Source organism: Mixophyes fleayi, chromosome 5 (genome assembly GCF_038048845.1).
Source record: "Mixophyes fleayi isolate aMixFle1 chromosome 5, aMixFle1.hap1, whole genome shotgun sequence".
Taxonomy (NCBI): domain Eukaryota; kingdom Metazoa; phylum Chordata; class Amphibia; order Anura; family Limnodynastidae; genus Mixophyes; species Mixophyes fleayi.
The window spans coordinates 30316489-30331731 of NC_134406.1; the positions used below are offsets into that span (position 1 = coordinate 30316489).

General features: G+C 40.1%; 1 protein-coding gene across 1 annotated transcript in view; it reads right to left on the minus strand.

Moving 5' to 3' along the window:
- Positions 1 to 842: 842 nt before the first annotated feature.
- Positions 843 to 15243, minus strand: part of DNAJC1 (DnaJ heat shock protein family (Hsp40) member C1) — an 88222-nt gene continuing 73821 nt past the window's right edge. Inside the window, exons 9-12 of the mRNA XM_075211941.1 lie at positions 14572 to 14691; positions 9079 to 9127; positions 6318 to 6757; positions 843 to 1066 (exon numbers count right to left, since the gene is read on the minus strand). Coding sequence (XP_075068042.1) covers positions 998 to 1066; positions 6318 to 6757; positions 9079 to 9127; positions 14572 to 14691 — 678 coding nt within the window. The 3' untranslated portion in view covers positions 843 to 997. The remainder of the gene's footprint in view (positions 1067 to 6317; positions 6758 to 9078; positions 9128 to 14571; positions 14692 to 15243) is intronic.

The following is a 15243-nucleotide window of genomic DNA, read 5'->3' on the forward strand; positions in this document are numbered from 1 at the left end:
GGATAAAGAATAATGCTAAATAATAAACCTAGCTAATGTATATCTCACATATGACACCATAAATTCCCTAGTTGGTGAAGCAGATGTGGTAAGTTACTTAACTAAAACTATTCATAAAAATAAGTGACAGTTTATATGTGTGTACTTACAGTTAACATGCCCCCATAAATAATCATTTTCTCACTAAATAGTAATTTAAAGGGAACTAAAAGCATTTTTCATGGATACACCACCAATCCAACTGGAAGCCACCATTCCAGTGGGTTCATTGTATCCTATAGGGAGCAATGCTTGGACAACAGGAAAGCACAGTGGACATTGGTAGTTTAATTTTGGTAACAGCAGTGGTCCCAGAGAAAGGTCTGTCCCATTAAAATCACTGAAGTGATCACTGAAGTTAGAGGGGAAAAAAAAAAAGTAAAAGTCCTCATATGGACATTTAAGCCAATTATTCCAGAAATACTTAAAGTGCACTTTTTTAACCCATGTTCTCCTTTCTTTACTTGCTGTCCTCACTAATGCCAGTGGCATGTTATGCAAATGAGTTGTGGAATTTTGGTTCCTGACACAATAGCTTTGAGGAGAGCAGTAAAAACAGCCTTTGAAAAACTTACTGTCCGTATCTTTGCGACACCAAGGAGAAGTCTGTGAATTTATCATATTCTTTCAGTGCTAAGGTAGTTTTCTCTTCCACATTATCTTGAAGTATGTGCAAATAAAAGTGTTCATTTTGTGAAAGTCACAGTAAAACAGTACAGACATTAACACTATATGTTAATATTCGTTTAAAATCTGTTTGTATCAGAAACCAGAATGGAGTTCATAAGAAAAAGATAAAAACATTTATGGTATAAAAATATTTTTCTTTAATTCTTAAGCACATGAAGATGGCAATTTTGTTTTAATACATGTAATTAATTCTAAGGCACGTGACTGTTGGAGAATACTGAGGTCCAAGTTACTGCTTGCGCTTCCACATTGCCCGTGCCGGTCGGCCTCAGCTTTTCGCCTGCCTCCGCTTCTGCACCAGTTCCACTAGCATCTTATACCTACATATACAGTCTTCCTGCAGGGGAAACACAAAACAACAGCATTACAGCATATAGTAATCATTATTCAAACATGATAATGTCTATTCTATAAAGCAAAAGCTACACGAACACATACAGCCTGTATGAAAAAAAAGAGTACATGTGATTTTAGATATTAAAAAACAATCATCATCTAGTCCTCACAAAGTCCTAAAATGTAATACATTTAACCTCCTGTGACAAATATATCATAACAAAGTTTACTTAATACAAGAAGCAGCCATCATGATCATCCATATGCCAAGGAGGAAAACATCTGCAATGATAGCAGAGAAACTATTGTCGTTGCTCATCAGTCTGGAAATGTTATAAGGCCATATCAAACTGGTTGTAATCCATCATTATATAGTGTAAAAAGTAATTACAGCTGCCAACCTTACTAGGAGTGGGCATCCCAGCACATTCATCCAATCATCAGGCTGTCTGATGACTGAGAAATCTCAAAAACCCTAAAAGCTACACCGTTCATGACTCCACAATCAGAAAGACTGACCAAGTATGTCTTTCATGGAAAGGTAGCCAGGAGAAAGCCTTTTTAGAGTGGAATGGTTTGGTCTTTGTGCACAACGTCATGTAATGTGAAAAGTCAACACATTGTATCATGACAAGAGCTTCCTACCAACCGTCAAGCATGGTCGTGGAGGGGTGATGATTTGGGGCGGTTTTGCAGCCACAGGACCTTTAACACCTTACAATCATTGAGTCCACTTTGTAATGAGTAATCTTGAGGAAAGTGTGAGGGCATCTGTCTGACAACTAACTGACACTGGACTATACAACAGGACAATGAACATATCTACTAGTGAATGTCTAAGAAATGGAAAGTATCAAGGTTTTTAAATGGCCAAGTCATTAGCCACTTAAATGTTGTGGTGGAACCTTACAAGAGCTGTGCATAAACAACTGCCCACAAACATCTATGTAACTAAAACAGCATTGTAAGAATGCCTCAAATAAAATGTAAGAGACTGAAACGCTGTTAGGACACACGACCACCAGGATGAACTTTTACAACAGATTAGGGTAGAGGACTTCACCTCTAGCAGCTGCCTTTCTCGTAGAGCCTTTTATGCTCACAGGTACTCAGATGCCCCCACAGATCTTAAGCTCATAGTAGTAAAAGCTCATCAATGGTGGTCGTGGGGCAAATGGAACCGCAGTCGCTAGCCCAGACTGGAGCGGGTGATCAGTAGCAGGCAGAGGTCAGAGGTCCGTAGCAAAACAGCGAAGACCAGCATACAGGCCAAAAGGTCAGGGTCACAGGAAAAAAGGCAAAGTTCAGGGTACAAGCAAAGGTCACAACGGAAAATCAGGCAGACAGGAATCCAATAGCAGGTCAACAACAGCACAAGCCCGGAAACGCTATAACCGGCAGGGAGGTCCAGTCCTCCCTGCCTTAAAAACCTAGAGCAGCCAATGGGAACTAAGCAACCCAGCCTAACTTAATCAGCTACAGGAGGCTGATAATAAATTATTCACCAACACGCACGCGCCTGGCTAATCTCACCGCCGGGGCGCGGCGTTTGACAGCGCGGCATCCAACCGTTTGTCTTGGCAACGGTCGGACCGGAAACCGGGACACCGGGCCCAGAGGAAAGACAGCTGCGGCTATGGACACCGCTGCGACTTGTGACAAACGCAAGCAGAAAATGATCACTTCAAATTATTGCAGCTAAAGGTAGTTCTACAAGCGTCTGAATCCTGTGGTCTACTTACTTTAGCAAACACGGCTTCTTCTCTTCAGCCTATTGTCAGTTGAATATATAATGACAAAGTAAAATCTGTGGTGTTACTTGAGTTTGGCTCATACTTGCCTACTTTTTGGAGCCCCCTCCCTTTTCAGAGGCGGCCCAGGGGAGCGGGACAATGTGATCTGCGTGATGATGCAACTAAATGCAAATTGTGTCAAGGCCCCGCACACTCATAAGACAGTGAAGCAGGATGCGGGAGAAAGACCTATCCCGGCCGTTCCAGGGCCGTTGGCAGCCATGTTTTGAACTAAATTAAATTTTAGGATTTGTTGAGAACTGGATAATATATATCATGATATGTAAAAAAAACCAACGATTTGAAATGGTTGTACTTAACCATTTCTCTGCCAACAGCCTTAAATGTTTAATATGTGGTAACTGGTTAGGTTGCGCTTATTTCCCCTCCCATGTGATATCAGAAGTGTTTATTTAGCTGCATCTGTTTGTAACCAATGTGTCTTACTGTTATCTGCAGCCATCTAGTTTACTGTACTGTGGACACCACTAATTCTCCTGCTACTGGAGGGGCATCCTCTTAAAACCTCCAGTGTCTGTGATTCTTAATAAGCACTTGTGGGCAGCGCTGTCACCTGTTTTAGTTCTCACAAAGACAGTCTGGGTCTGCTGGTATCAAAGACATGGAAAACAGGACAGAAAAACGATGCAGCGCTGACTGAGAATTGTCATTGCTCGAATAATTAAACGGTTCACTAAAAGGTCAAAGCATCTGCTGACAATGCAGAGAGAACAGGACAGAATACAAACCAGTCTCACTACTCTAAAGCCTAACCACTACCCTGTCCAGAGCGGTTGGCCCCACACAAACAGATCTGGGTAACCAATTTGATTTGTTGTTTTTAGGTGGTTGCAAAATTCAATTTGATCAGATGGAATATAAAATCAGGTTAACCTCTATTGGTGGGTAAGGATAGCATTACATATAGTATATAGTTGTTCAGCTCAATTGGTGCGATCTGTGCAATATAGTCATCCCCATTGAACAAATCTGAACAACTGGATTGAAACGTGTGTAACCAAGTAACAGGAGAACTCTGCTGTGGTGTGAGCAGTCTTGTCTGCACCCGTGCAAAGGCATAGTGCAGAAAGGAGAGAGCACAAGTCAGTAACAGGGCTCTAAATGCTGTTACCTGTCTACTCACACCCCCCCCCCCCCCTCCATCCGTGAGCCCCTTAATAGCTGCACGGTCTGCACCTATGGTTCTTATGCCCTTGACTGTAAGGAGAATTGTGCCTGAAGAATTATGTGCACAGCACTGCATACACCTATACACTAAATATTGATAACTATTAAATAAATAAAGCTGCTGTGTGACCGGTCCTGGCTACTGACTACTAGCACACCGCTGGGAGTATAAGCGGATACAAGCTCACAGCTCAGAGCAGAAAGACGAAGATAAAGGAAAAGTGACAATAGGAAACAGCACAGCGTGAGAGGAGCACAAAGGAAGAACCAGATAAACAAATGTAATTAATAGGCAGGTTAGGCAAAAACAAATTATAAAACCTACTAGTAGATTATTCTAAACCCTCAATTACAGTGTGCGGTTTTTACATGTTAAGAAAAATGCGACCAAGACAACATTTTAAAGGCTATACACCTGAGTCAGCGCGATCGTATTGGATAGAAGCCGTCTGATGTTCTATAGACAAAGGACCCTATGGGACGGTCTACACATGAGACTGACAGTCTGATAATAAGTAGTTATAGAGTTTATTATACCCTGACTGTGTAAGAATAGGCATTGAAGCAAAGGAAGAATACTGAATGATTAACACCAGGTGATCTAGAAATTTAGATCTCCAGCAAATGAGGGGATTTGAAATAGAGGTGACAGTCTGTGCTACTAAGGAGAGGAGGATATCAGACTATACAGTAGCTTCATTACTCTATTCCAGATTCAACTATAACAGGCACACACATCTTTCAATATATTTTATATAGTCTATGACATTATATTTATTTAATAAATGTCCGTCATCTTAATTATCAATTGATGTTACTTTCAATTGCTTCTTAAAAGTAGTCTATAATCGGGACAGTTGCACACTCCTTAATGATCCAGCAGATGCTAGAGCTTGTGTGCTGTGGCCTTTAACCTCATCCGACTGCCATTAGTGTTGGATGTGCATGCTGGTAACCATGGCCACAGTTATTATAGAAGAGTCCCCCCCCCCCCTGAAATAAATAGAGGGCAGTATTAGAAAGGAGTATGTCAATCTAACAAACCTCCATACACACAGCAAACATGCACGGCGCCGGTGAAAAGGGACAATCCTCTTTAGGAGTGCACTGTATAAGCCTTAATCAGAAGTGGAGGTAGAACGCAGTATACAATTGTACTCCAGATCAAAAGACTTTTGCTGTAAACCCTTTCAGGGTGGCCTCTTCGTGGGCACCAAAGGTTTTGTTTTAACTTGAATGTGGCCTATGAGTAATAAAAGAACTCTCCTGCAAAAAGGAATCTCAGATTAGTTATTAGGGAGTAACTAATCTACAAACACACAGACATTTCCACCAGTATCATTAACCCAAAACATTTTCTCTACAGATGTTAAAAATAAAAATTGGGATAGTTGAGCCATTTTGCCTGCACATGAGTTGAGAACGCGGATTATGAATAATGTTTAGGTCTAACCCTGTGCAGTATAAACCTGAACGACTTGGAGTAATCAATATCTATAAAACACAACGTAAGAAGTGTTATTACCAAACAGAATAAGGCATCAGATATCGATCAGTTGACATATGTTAATTATTACCTATTCTGTTTAATGGATACAGTTCTGTAGATGGAGAGGTTACACTGGTCACGCTATTTAATTCTACTGCCACATTTTGGACACTTACTATGCAGCATTGTGTGCAGGGCTGAAAGCCACACAAGGCCCTTATTGCTGCAGCTGGGTCAGATAAAGCATTAATACTTCAAGATTTTATATTAATTTTAGACAATATTTACTAAACATACAAGGCACTATAAAGCACTATGTAACAAAGAAAAAAAATATATAAAGCTATAGGACCTGGCAATGACTCCGTTTTAATCATGTAAATAACTGTGTCATGCTCTAGGGGTATATTTACTAAACTGTGTGTTTGAAAAAGTGGAGATGTTGCCTATAGCAACCAATCAGATTCTAGTTATGATTTATTTAGTACATTGTACAAAATGACAGCTAGAATCTGATTGGTTGCTATAGGCAACATCTCCACTTTTCAAACCTGCAGATTAATAAATACACCCCTTGAGTTTATGTAGATATAAGACAATGTGGTAAAAAGTTATGAAAAAGTATGAAAGTACCGCATTATGGTCGATATCTACTATAGGTGGAAAGATACCCTAATCACTGCCTTATGGGGGAAACGGATACTGAGATTTCATATTAACAAGTAGAAATTATTATTTTTTTTACGCCAATATTACTAGAAGTTCAGTAATGTTATATTCACCTTAGATTTCCCAGGCACACATTTGGCTATTTTATCCCAGCGTTCCGCCGTTCCTTTTGGATATTGCTGTAGTGCCAATTCCAGAAGCTTCTGCTGGTTCTGAGTCCATAGTTCTTCTAATCCGCGACTTCGCTCTTTCTTCCTGCTCTCATCCTCACTGTCCCCAAGTATTTCAGTCTCCTGCTCTGTATCAAAGTCTCTCTGCCGCCTGCCCCTGATCTTTTCCTCCGCTTCTTCTTTTATCGACAGGGCTGTGTCTATTGTTTTTGTACTCTTCCTTTTGCGGGCTCGTGCCGCTGCCGTGGGGGCCTCGTTCTGACAAGCGGAGATGTCGCGTTCCTCATAATCGGGCTCATCCTCCTCCCGCTGAGTGATTATGCTGTCAGGTAAAGTCACACTCGTCTTCGCAGTACACTTTAAGTCAGAAAATCTAATGGTACCTAAAAAGAATAAGAATATCTTTAATATCTATAAACCAACAGATGGGTTTTATAAACTTACATGATTAGCAGAATCCTTTATTTCTGCTCATTAGATGAATAGGTGTCATACACAAGGCCAGCACTGTTATTATTTAAACAATGTGAGACTGTTGGGAGACAGTGAATTTTCACCAAGGTCGTCCCAAGTGGTTATTTATAAACATTAACAGTCAGAGGTATCTACTATGAGACATTTATAAACTCCCATTAAATATGGTGGAATCCTGAGAAAGGATATACTTACCTAGTTTTGCAATACAACGGTTTAATGACCATAAAATAAATCAAAATACCTTTCATAAAAACTCCAAACTACTAAACAATCAGACACTACAAAATGCAAAGAACTGGACATCAAAATCATAAAAGTCGAAAAAAATCCCTCTGGTCATGAAAGGTTAAAGACATTTTCCGCATCTTAATGTCCTCGTACAATCGCGGTGCAGTCACTTAAACAGCACCAAACAGAAGGCAGGAAAGAAACGAGAGCATAAAATTGCACACTTAAAATATTGGGGTGTAAGGCCTCGTGATACTATGGATTAGTTATTGTCTTAATTCATTTCAAAGGTGCCCATACAAACTGCAATTTCATAGGTCAAAAGTTTTAAACTGCAGCAATTGATACATCCCGGAATCTATCAGATGTTGATCAGGACCGGGGTAAAAACAGGGCCGCACAGCAGCTGTGATCTGACCTTGTATGTGACCATGTCCGACAGCACTAATTGTGCCCTATCGGATCACACATCAAGTTGTATACAGATCCAAGTGCTTGCTGCGCAGTCTGGCACCTTAACTCACCAGAGGATTGGTCTTGTTCCACATAACATATGCAATTAGTGGTGATCTAACAATAAATGTATGAACACTTATTTATATAGCTCCAGCAGACTCTGCAGCAGTTTACAATTGGGAACAAACAGCAATAAACCAAGACTGGGTAATAACAGCCAGATAAAGAGGTAAGAGGACACTGCAGTCTATAGGGAAAGTAATCTTGCAGGCTATAGATGTTTCCTGTTCCCCGTGTGTTGGTATAGATCTGGATTAACTTCGTTTTTTGGTTTTGGCAAAACCGCCCTCGCGTGTTTTGGTTCCTTTTTTTTTAAATTCCTATTTTTTTTTGCTAAAATCACATAATTTGGCTCTTTTTCTGTTCCTACATTATTATTAACCTCAATAACATTAATTTCCAGTCAATTTTTGTCAAGTGGCAAGAACACTGCTACCCGTTTCTGTGTGAACAATGGGGCTGGATCTCCTGGGGAGGGAGGTACTTACGGAATCCAAAACCCGCGAGATCCGACAACACAACAATGATGTTTTGCCTCGATTCAGATCCAAGGACGCGCGAAAGTACCAAGCTGGCTCGCGAGCCTACTCGGATCCCCTAAGTTGGGGTTGGTTCGATTTTCAGAAAACTGAGCCCGAGCATCTCTATTGTAGGCAGGGAGTTATTATCTCTCTGGTTGTATTACCCACTATTGTTATTATTGCAATTGTTCCCAATTGTAAAGTGCTACATAATTTGTTAGCGGTATATAAATAAATGATGATGATGATGATGATAGGAAAATAGACGTTTGACACATGAGGTTAAGGCAGTGGATTCCAAACTTTTTCAGCTCAAGGCACCCTTAGAGTCTCCATAATTTTTTCAAGGCACCCCTAAGCCAAAATAATTACCAAGTATTCCCCCGCCTTGCTTACCACTGGCCCTGGCCGAGGCACCCCTGTGAGATGACCGAGGCACCCCTGTGAGATGACCGAGGCACCCCTGTGAGATGACCGAGGCACCCCTGTGAGATGACCGAGGCACCCCTGTGAGATGACCGAGGCACCCCTGTGAGATGACCGAGGCACCCCAGGCACACAGTTTGGGAACCACTGTGTTAAGGGCTAGGTGCTGCAGCCACACAGTGACATTACAAATAGTTTTTGATTGTCTGACTTAATAAATGAGAGTTAATTCACCTGATATTTGTACTTAAAATATCTACTGTAAGCTGCATGAACATGGTAGTGTCCCATGGAATAAACCACAGCTAAATAAGATGTCCTTAACAGGTGCAAAATAAAGTTTTTAAAGAAGGGGTAATTGTGATGGGGAAGACAGTATCACTGCAAGGATAATGACAATCTGCAATACAGTTAATGTGTGTACTATCCATCCGTTTATTTTCTGAATTATATGGTAATGATTTTAATGCCTTTTTTTTTTATTCAAGACTTTGATGCAATTCATTTTACCAACATAAACCCTAAAAAACACACACCTGAAGCATGGGAAACTAAATCCTTTGCCTGTTTTGCTTTTGCTGTTACCTGCAAAATAGAAATAAACAGTAAAAAACAAATTGGATGAATTCACATACACATATGGTTAAATAGACTGGATATACATTATATTTTTTTTAAAAAATACACACAGGCTATTGACAAATTATTAGATAATTTGTAAACCTGATTTCACTCCACCTCCTGGTTTACTAAACTGCGGGTTTGAAAAAGTGGAGATGTTGCCTATAGCAACCAATCAGATTCTAGCTGTCATTTATTTAGTACATTCTACAAAATGACAGCTAGAATCTGATTGGTTGCTATAGGCAACATCTCCTAATCTCCACTCTAGGGCCACACTCGCGCCTGTTGTCTGAGCTCTGCCCTTTCCCACTCAAGAAAGCGCTCATGGGCAGGGCCCTCCTTAGCCTTTGGTTTTCTGTTTGAACTTGTCTACCAAGTATTTCCCTGTTTTACACCCTGTTCTCACTGTCAGACACTGCAAGCACAATTGAGCCACACAAATAAATAATAGCAGTAATTATTCAGTTTTCGTTGCATTAGCCTCTAAAAATAAAATTATTATTATTTTTTTTTAACTTAAAAGGTTTTTATTAAGTTTTTAGTAAAAGAATATGTAACAAACATGGCAGTTGCAACAGAGTAGAGTGCATAATGTAGATCCAATAAATCAGTCAGAACTGCCCATAAACAATCAAAAAAGAAACAACAAACAATAACACAGGAAACATTTAAAAAGAATCTGCAGCACTAAGAGTGATGTCACATGTGCATTTTTCATGCTAGAGCTTTTGCAGTTTCAGAAGAGCAAATGCCTAATTTTCATAGACTATTTATTGCAGCTAGAAAAAAGTAGGGCATCTAAAATTCAGTTTATATTTGTGACAGGGTCAGCGTTGGAACACGTGTCCAAAATGCCGTCAGTCTCATGTGACAGCTGCTAGGATTACTCATAGAAATGATTTCCATTTACAACAATTAGTTGCTTTTCACACCACATGTAAAGTTCAGCTTCTGTGTGACGAAAACAGGGAGATTCTATTCAGCACGATGTGTCTCCGAAACAGCCCAAGGACACATTGGCGCGATATTGAGAATGGAATCTCCGCTCATTATTCCTCGCGTCCAATAGAGATGCGTAGAAAAATGAGCAGAGATTCCTTGTCATAATGGGCGGAAATGTGCGCATCCGAACATCAAGGTGTTGTTCAGTGGCACCTCGCTCCTAATTTAATTTCCCTCTAAAAGTTAACAGTTCTCTACACTATAGCAACAAAAAAAATAAAAAAATAGTTGTAACTGTGGCTTCAAGTTGTAATGTATTCAAATGATAGATCTCAATAGTAAGCGCTCCCCCAAAGTACAAACTACAGCTTTGGGCTCACCAAGAACATGCAGTGTTCCACAGATCATAGCCAGCAATGGTCTCTCTTACCCTAAAAAAACAAGTCACCTTACATAAATAAGCTAATATTGCCATTCATATGTATTGTATTTACATGTTATGTAGTCGAGTGCACGTTTATATGCTACTTCGGGGTGAGTAGAAGCTGACTGCATCATTCTTCAATAGGATTACGGACAGGATGTAAGCTGCGTAAAGGAAAATATACACCCCCCACAATCACAAGATGTATTTTTAGCTTGGTGCTCATTTATGGAGCATTCACCATGTGGTAACCACAGCTAAGAGCACTGGGGGACACAGACGTGCATCTTGTCCAGTATGTATGACTGTGTAATGTGGTGTCACATGGCCACGTTACACTCAGGGCCGGATTAACCCGAGGTCTAACTGGGCTATAGCCCAGGGGCCTCGGGCATTCAGGGGGCCCTTAAAAACTCCTCAGCAGCATTATTGATCGGTCGGGGGCGGGGGCGCCCCCGGCCCGATCGATGCTGCTGAGTACTGTCAGTGCAGTCCTCCGTCCCGGCGCGCTGTAGTCTGCTTACTGAGGATATCTCGCGAGAGTTCATGAACTCTCGCGAGATCTCCTCAGTAAGGAGCTTACAGCGCGCCGGGACGGAGGACTGCACTGACAGGTAAGTGCTTGGGGGGGTCCTCGCGGGGGGTGGGGGGCGGCGGACGGCTCACATTGGGGGCCTCGCGGGGAATGGAGGGCCCCTTAGCCCAGGGGCCTCCATTCCCTTAATCCGGCCCTGGTTACACTGAATGCCAGTCACAAGTGATACTATTCTAGATGCAAACAAACCACCCGGGTGCTAGGACTGCTTGAGCAGATGTGATGAAGAACCCTTGAAGGTAAGTATAAACAGGATTTTTAATTTCTGTCATACTCCTTAAGTTTTCAGTGGAGGTATAAATTAAGCTCCTAAAAAATTACATTTATGAGAATGATACGAGAACATCTATTATATAAATCAACTTGTATTTTAGGTATACTATGCTTTTTACTACAGGATAACTTGCTTCTTTGTTAGAAGTGAGAATACTGCTATGGAATCCTATGAGGAATATATGTGAGCAACTGCAATATAATGTTAATAGGTCCAAGATTAATCAGAAAAGCACCGAATACAAGAACCTGTGTGTCTACATTAGAACTAGCAGACTGCATTTCACAGACACGGGAAGCTGTATCTTATGACCCTAGCAAAGAAAAATCTGCTTTATGGTCCTGCACATGGAATGTGATAAGATGACATTTAGTTGGAACTGTGGATTTAGATCCATGTATCCTATTAGAATCGAAGACATTGTGATATCAAAAACACAATAGGACACGATGGAACCACATTCAGCAACACATTGCACCAAAGAACACATTCACTTAATGATGTCCAGTAAGTGGGATTTGTTTATTTAAAACTTATAGATGAAACAAAGAAAATAAACAAAGCAAAAAACAGTATTGCTACTGATAAGATTATTATACATGAATGTGCAGAAGATCTAAGCTTCTATGTAGAGGGGAAACATTATGTCCTATTTAATAAAATTGCACTACAAGTAGACAAATGTCATAGCCCATTGCAACCAGATTATAAACTTATTTTCCTGCTGCAGTTCAGCAAACATCTGATTAGTTGCTATGGGTTACAACACACTAGTGCAGAGTACCACTTATGGCCTGTGTCTGGTAAGAATAATATTACAAGGCACTTTATGCAATCAGAGCTTTGGTGGAAAAAACATGGAACAATACAGCCCACAGATATGAAAAGTATTCAGCCACATCTACGCATCATCCACTCGGTTCCTCCGTAAACAAATGACTGAACCACCTACAAAACACTAATTCACAGAGAAACACAAAACAAGAAATAAGTCCGCTTACACGCCAGGAAAGCCTCTAAGACACTACTGTAACACAAGATGAAGCTATTGTTTAGAACAGCTGTAACAGAAAAAGCAACAACTTTACAGCAGTGTATAAAACAGCTTCGCGGAGGAGCAGGAGGTAAAATTTCTTTGAATTGTTCAGATGCTGCAGGGTTTTAGCTTTCCTTAAATTAACTTCTACTATTTCTCTTTGGAGACAGGAGGGACAGTTTATCTAGTGGAGCATTCTGCTCACATGGCAAGGTAGCCCGGTAATTAAGAAAGTCGCCTTTAATCTATCCACCTGTCTGTTGTTTTCCTGCCTACCTGAGCCCTTTTCCAGGCAGCCGGCAAATCCCCTATCAGTCTGCTATCGCAACCTGAATGCTAGAGATTAGTAACCACAGGGAGACGCAGAATCGGTTTACATCCTCTCAGGCTAGAGAGCCGTACTACTTCACAAGTATGAAATTCGAGAATTTGTGGCCTTTAATTTAAAAAACCTGTAGCTAATAATCACATTATGGCCTGTTTTGCATGCCAGACAGTTTGTGTTTCCTGTTATTTTAACAATTTAAGTGGCCTTTGTGGTTACAAAAATCATCTGGTGAAAGCTATAAATTAACATTGTAAACATTTTAACCGTGCTAAGAGTGTGTGTGGCCACGGTAAGATCATATAATGATACACATATTGTTCCTTCCATCAATGTCACTGTAATAACAGAACAGAAGTAACATTTGTGCATTTAAAAATAAATAGAAGAGGCAACACAGTTCTAGTTTCCCCAGATTAAAGCATTGTCTGCACACAGTGGAGGCAGCCATATTGTGGTCAGAGCCAATGACCACGTTAGTGTGCCTCATGTCTTACTGATGTCACTAATATATAAAGGGTTTCAAGACCTCACATCTATTTACCCAGACGTCTTTTCTCCAAGAAACCAGCACAGATCTGCAGGGAATGACAGAAAAGCTGTAAATATAGGACTTTTAGAAGACCCACAACATCTACTCATGTGGCAAAGTGTTTAAGGCATTTCGCTTTGAGCTGTGTATGTAAACAGACATCACATGAGGGGGAAAACTGGGTGGATTGTTCTTAAAGGACGGGAATGAGTTCTAAGCCTGGGGCTACACATTGAGCTCGGAAAATGGGTCAGGGAACAGATGTGAATTGGCTGACGGGGAGACTGGGCTACAGGTAACCGGGTCACCAAGCAGGAACTATGATTTCAACAAACGCAATCTGGTTTCTCTTCATAATCAAGGAAACAAACCCAATTAACCCTTTCCTGCAGACAGGACAATTATGCTCATTAGCCTCCCGAGTGACGTGAAATGATTTTAAGGAACAATAGGGCTGTATAAATATGCAAATATACCATTTTAGGTGGATTTTTTTTTTTTTTAAGTTGGAAAGTAAATTTGGTGCAAAAAAAAAACCTGTGCAAAGCGTGTAAATAATAGTATCTGTACACTTATTAGAAAGCTGTAATGGCATACAGGTGAATAACAGGACACTGCCCAATGAAAGAGAGAAAGTTGCTACAAAACATGGTTATAAGATAGTTCTGTCAAATAAAAAAAAATGTTTGTAATAGGAGATCTGTGAAATGATTAAACTAAACACATCTGGTAACAGATCGTTGCTGGATTGTGTTGGGAAAGGTTGCATTAAATTTATGGCATGAACTGGTGTAGTATAAAACCGATCAACACTAAGAATATTTTAGGAGAACTATTCACATGTCATGTTTCTTAAATACAAAAATAGGTAAAGGGATATTTTATAAAATGTCACACTATTTATTTCTAACATATCTGTAATAAAAAATAACTTTTTGTCGAGAGATACTCTATCTGCCAATTCCACGCCACTGATTAAAAACAGTTACTGCAAATATAAATGGCATTGTTTTTCTGTGATCAGGTTACAGTAGCCTAAACCTCTAAGCACCAAAATCCCCTGTACAGCTGATCAGTTACAGCTGTTAATTGTAGAGCAGGGGACGTGCACACATCTGCTTCTTGCTTACTTAGTTAATGGTTCACTTCCAGAACCTAAAAGGATTGTGGTCTCTTTGAAAAGACAATGTCAGGCTCTATTCTGAGCCTGCCTTTTACACTGCCTGTCTTGTTCTGGTTTGTCACTTGCTGTACAATGCAAATCTGAGTGAACTCACATCTGCCACTGATCGACCCAATTCGTTTGCAATTTTCTCCCATCGACTAGGGGTGCCCCCAGGGAACTTAACCATACTTCTTGTCAGCTGGCTGAGGTCCTCCTCTGTCCATTCAGGTGCCTGAGTGAGAAAACAATGCAAAGTTTACTACTTCTAGTAGTATATCAGAAATATTAGCGATAGAGATGCAAAATAAATAAATAAATAAATAATAAAATCAATAATAAATGATCTTAGCAAAAAAAAACAAAAAAAAAAAAACACAAAAAACAAAATGTAAAAAAACGACATCTTGAGAAATAAAAGTACAAATTGTTTAAATAATAACATACAATTGACATCAGTAGACAGTAAAGCAGGGTCTGTTACTTAAAAATGACAGTCACACTTCAGAGGATGTAATAATATTATGTGTAAACATATTTGTATGCTTGTATATTTAGATCTTTCTATTTGTCACAGTTAGGGACATTTATGAACCAGATAATGCTAAAACAATACAGAACCCATACACCATATTAAAAAGCATAACCTTTACAGATAAATACCTCATCTAATCACCTTTTCCGATAATGAACAGACATGCATCAAGCACTTTCATTACCGAGCCATCAGCACAGAACAACAGTCAGAGGTGAGTGACCCCAGGGACTATCTCCAAAGCTACAGCAA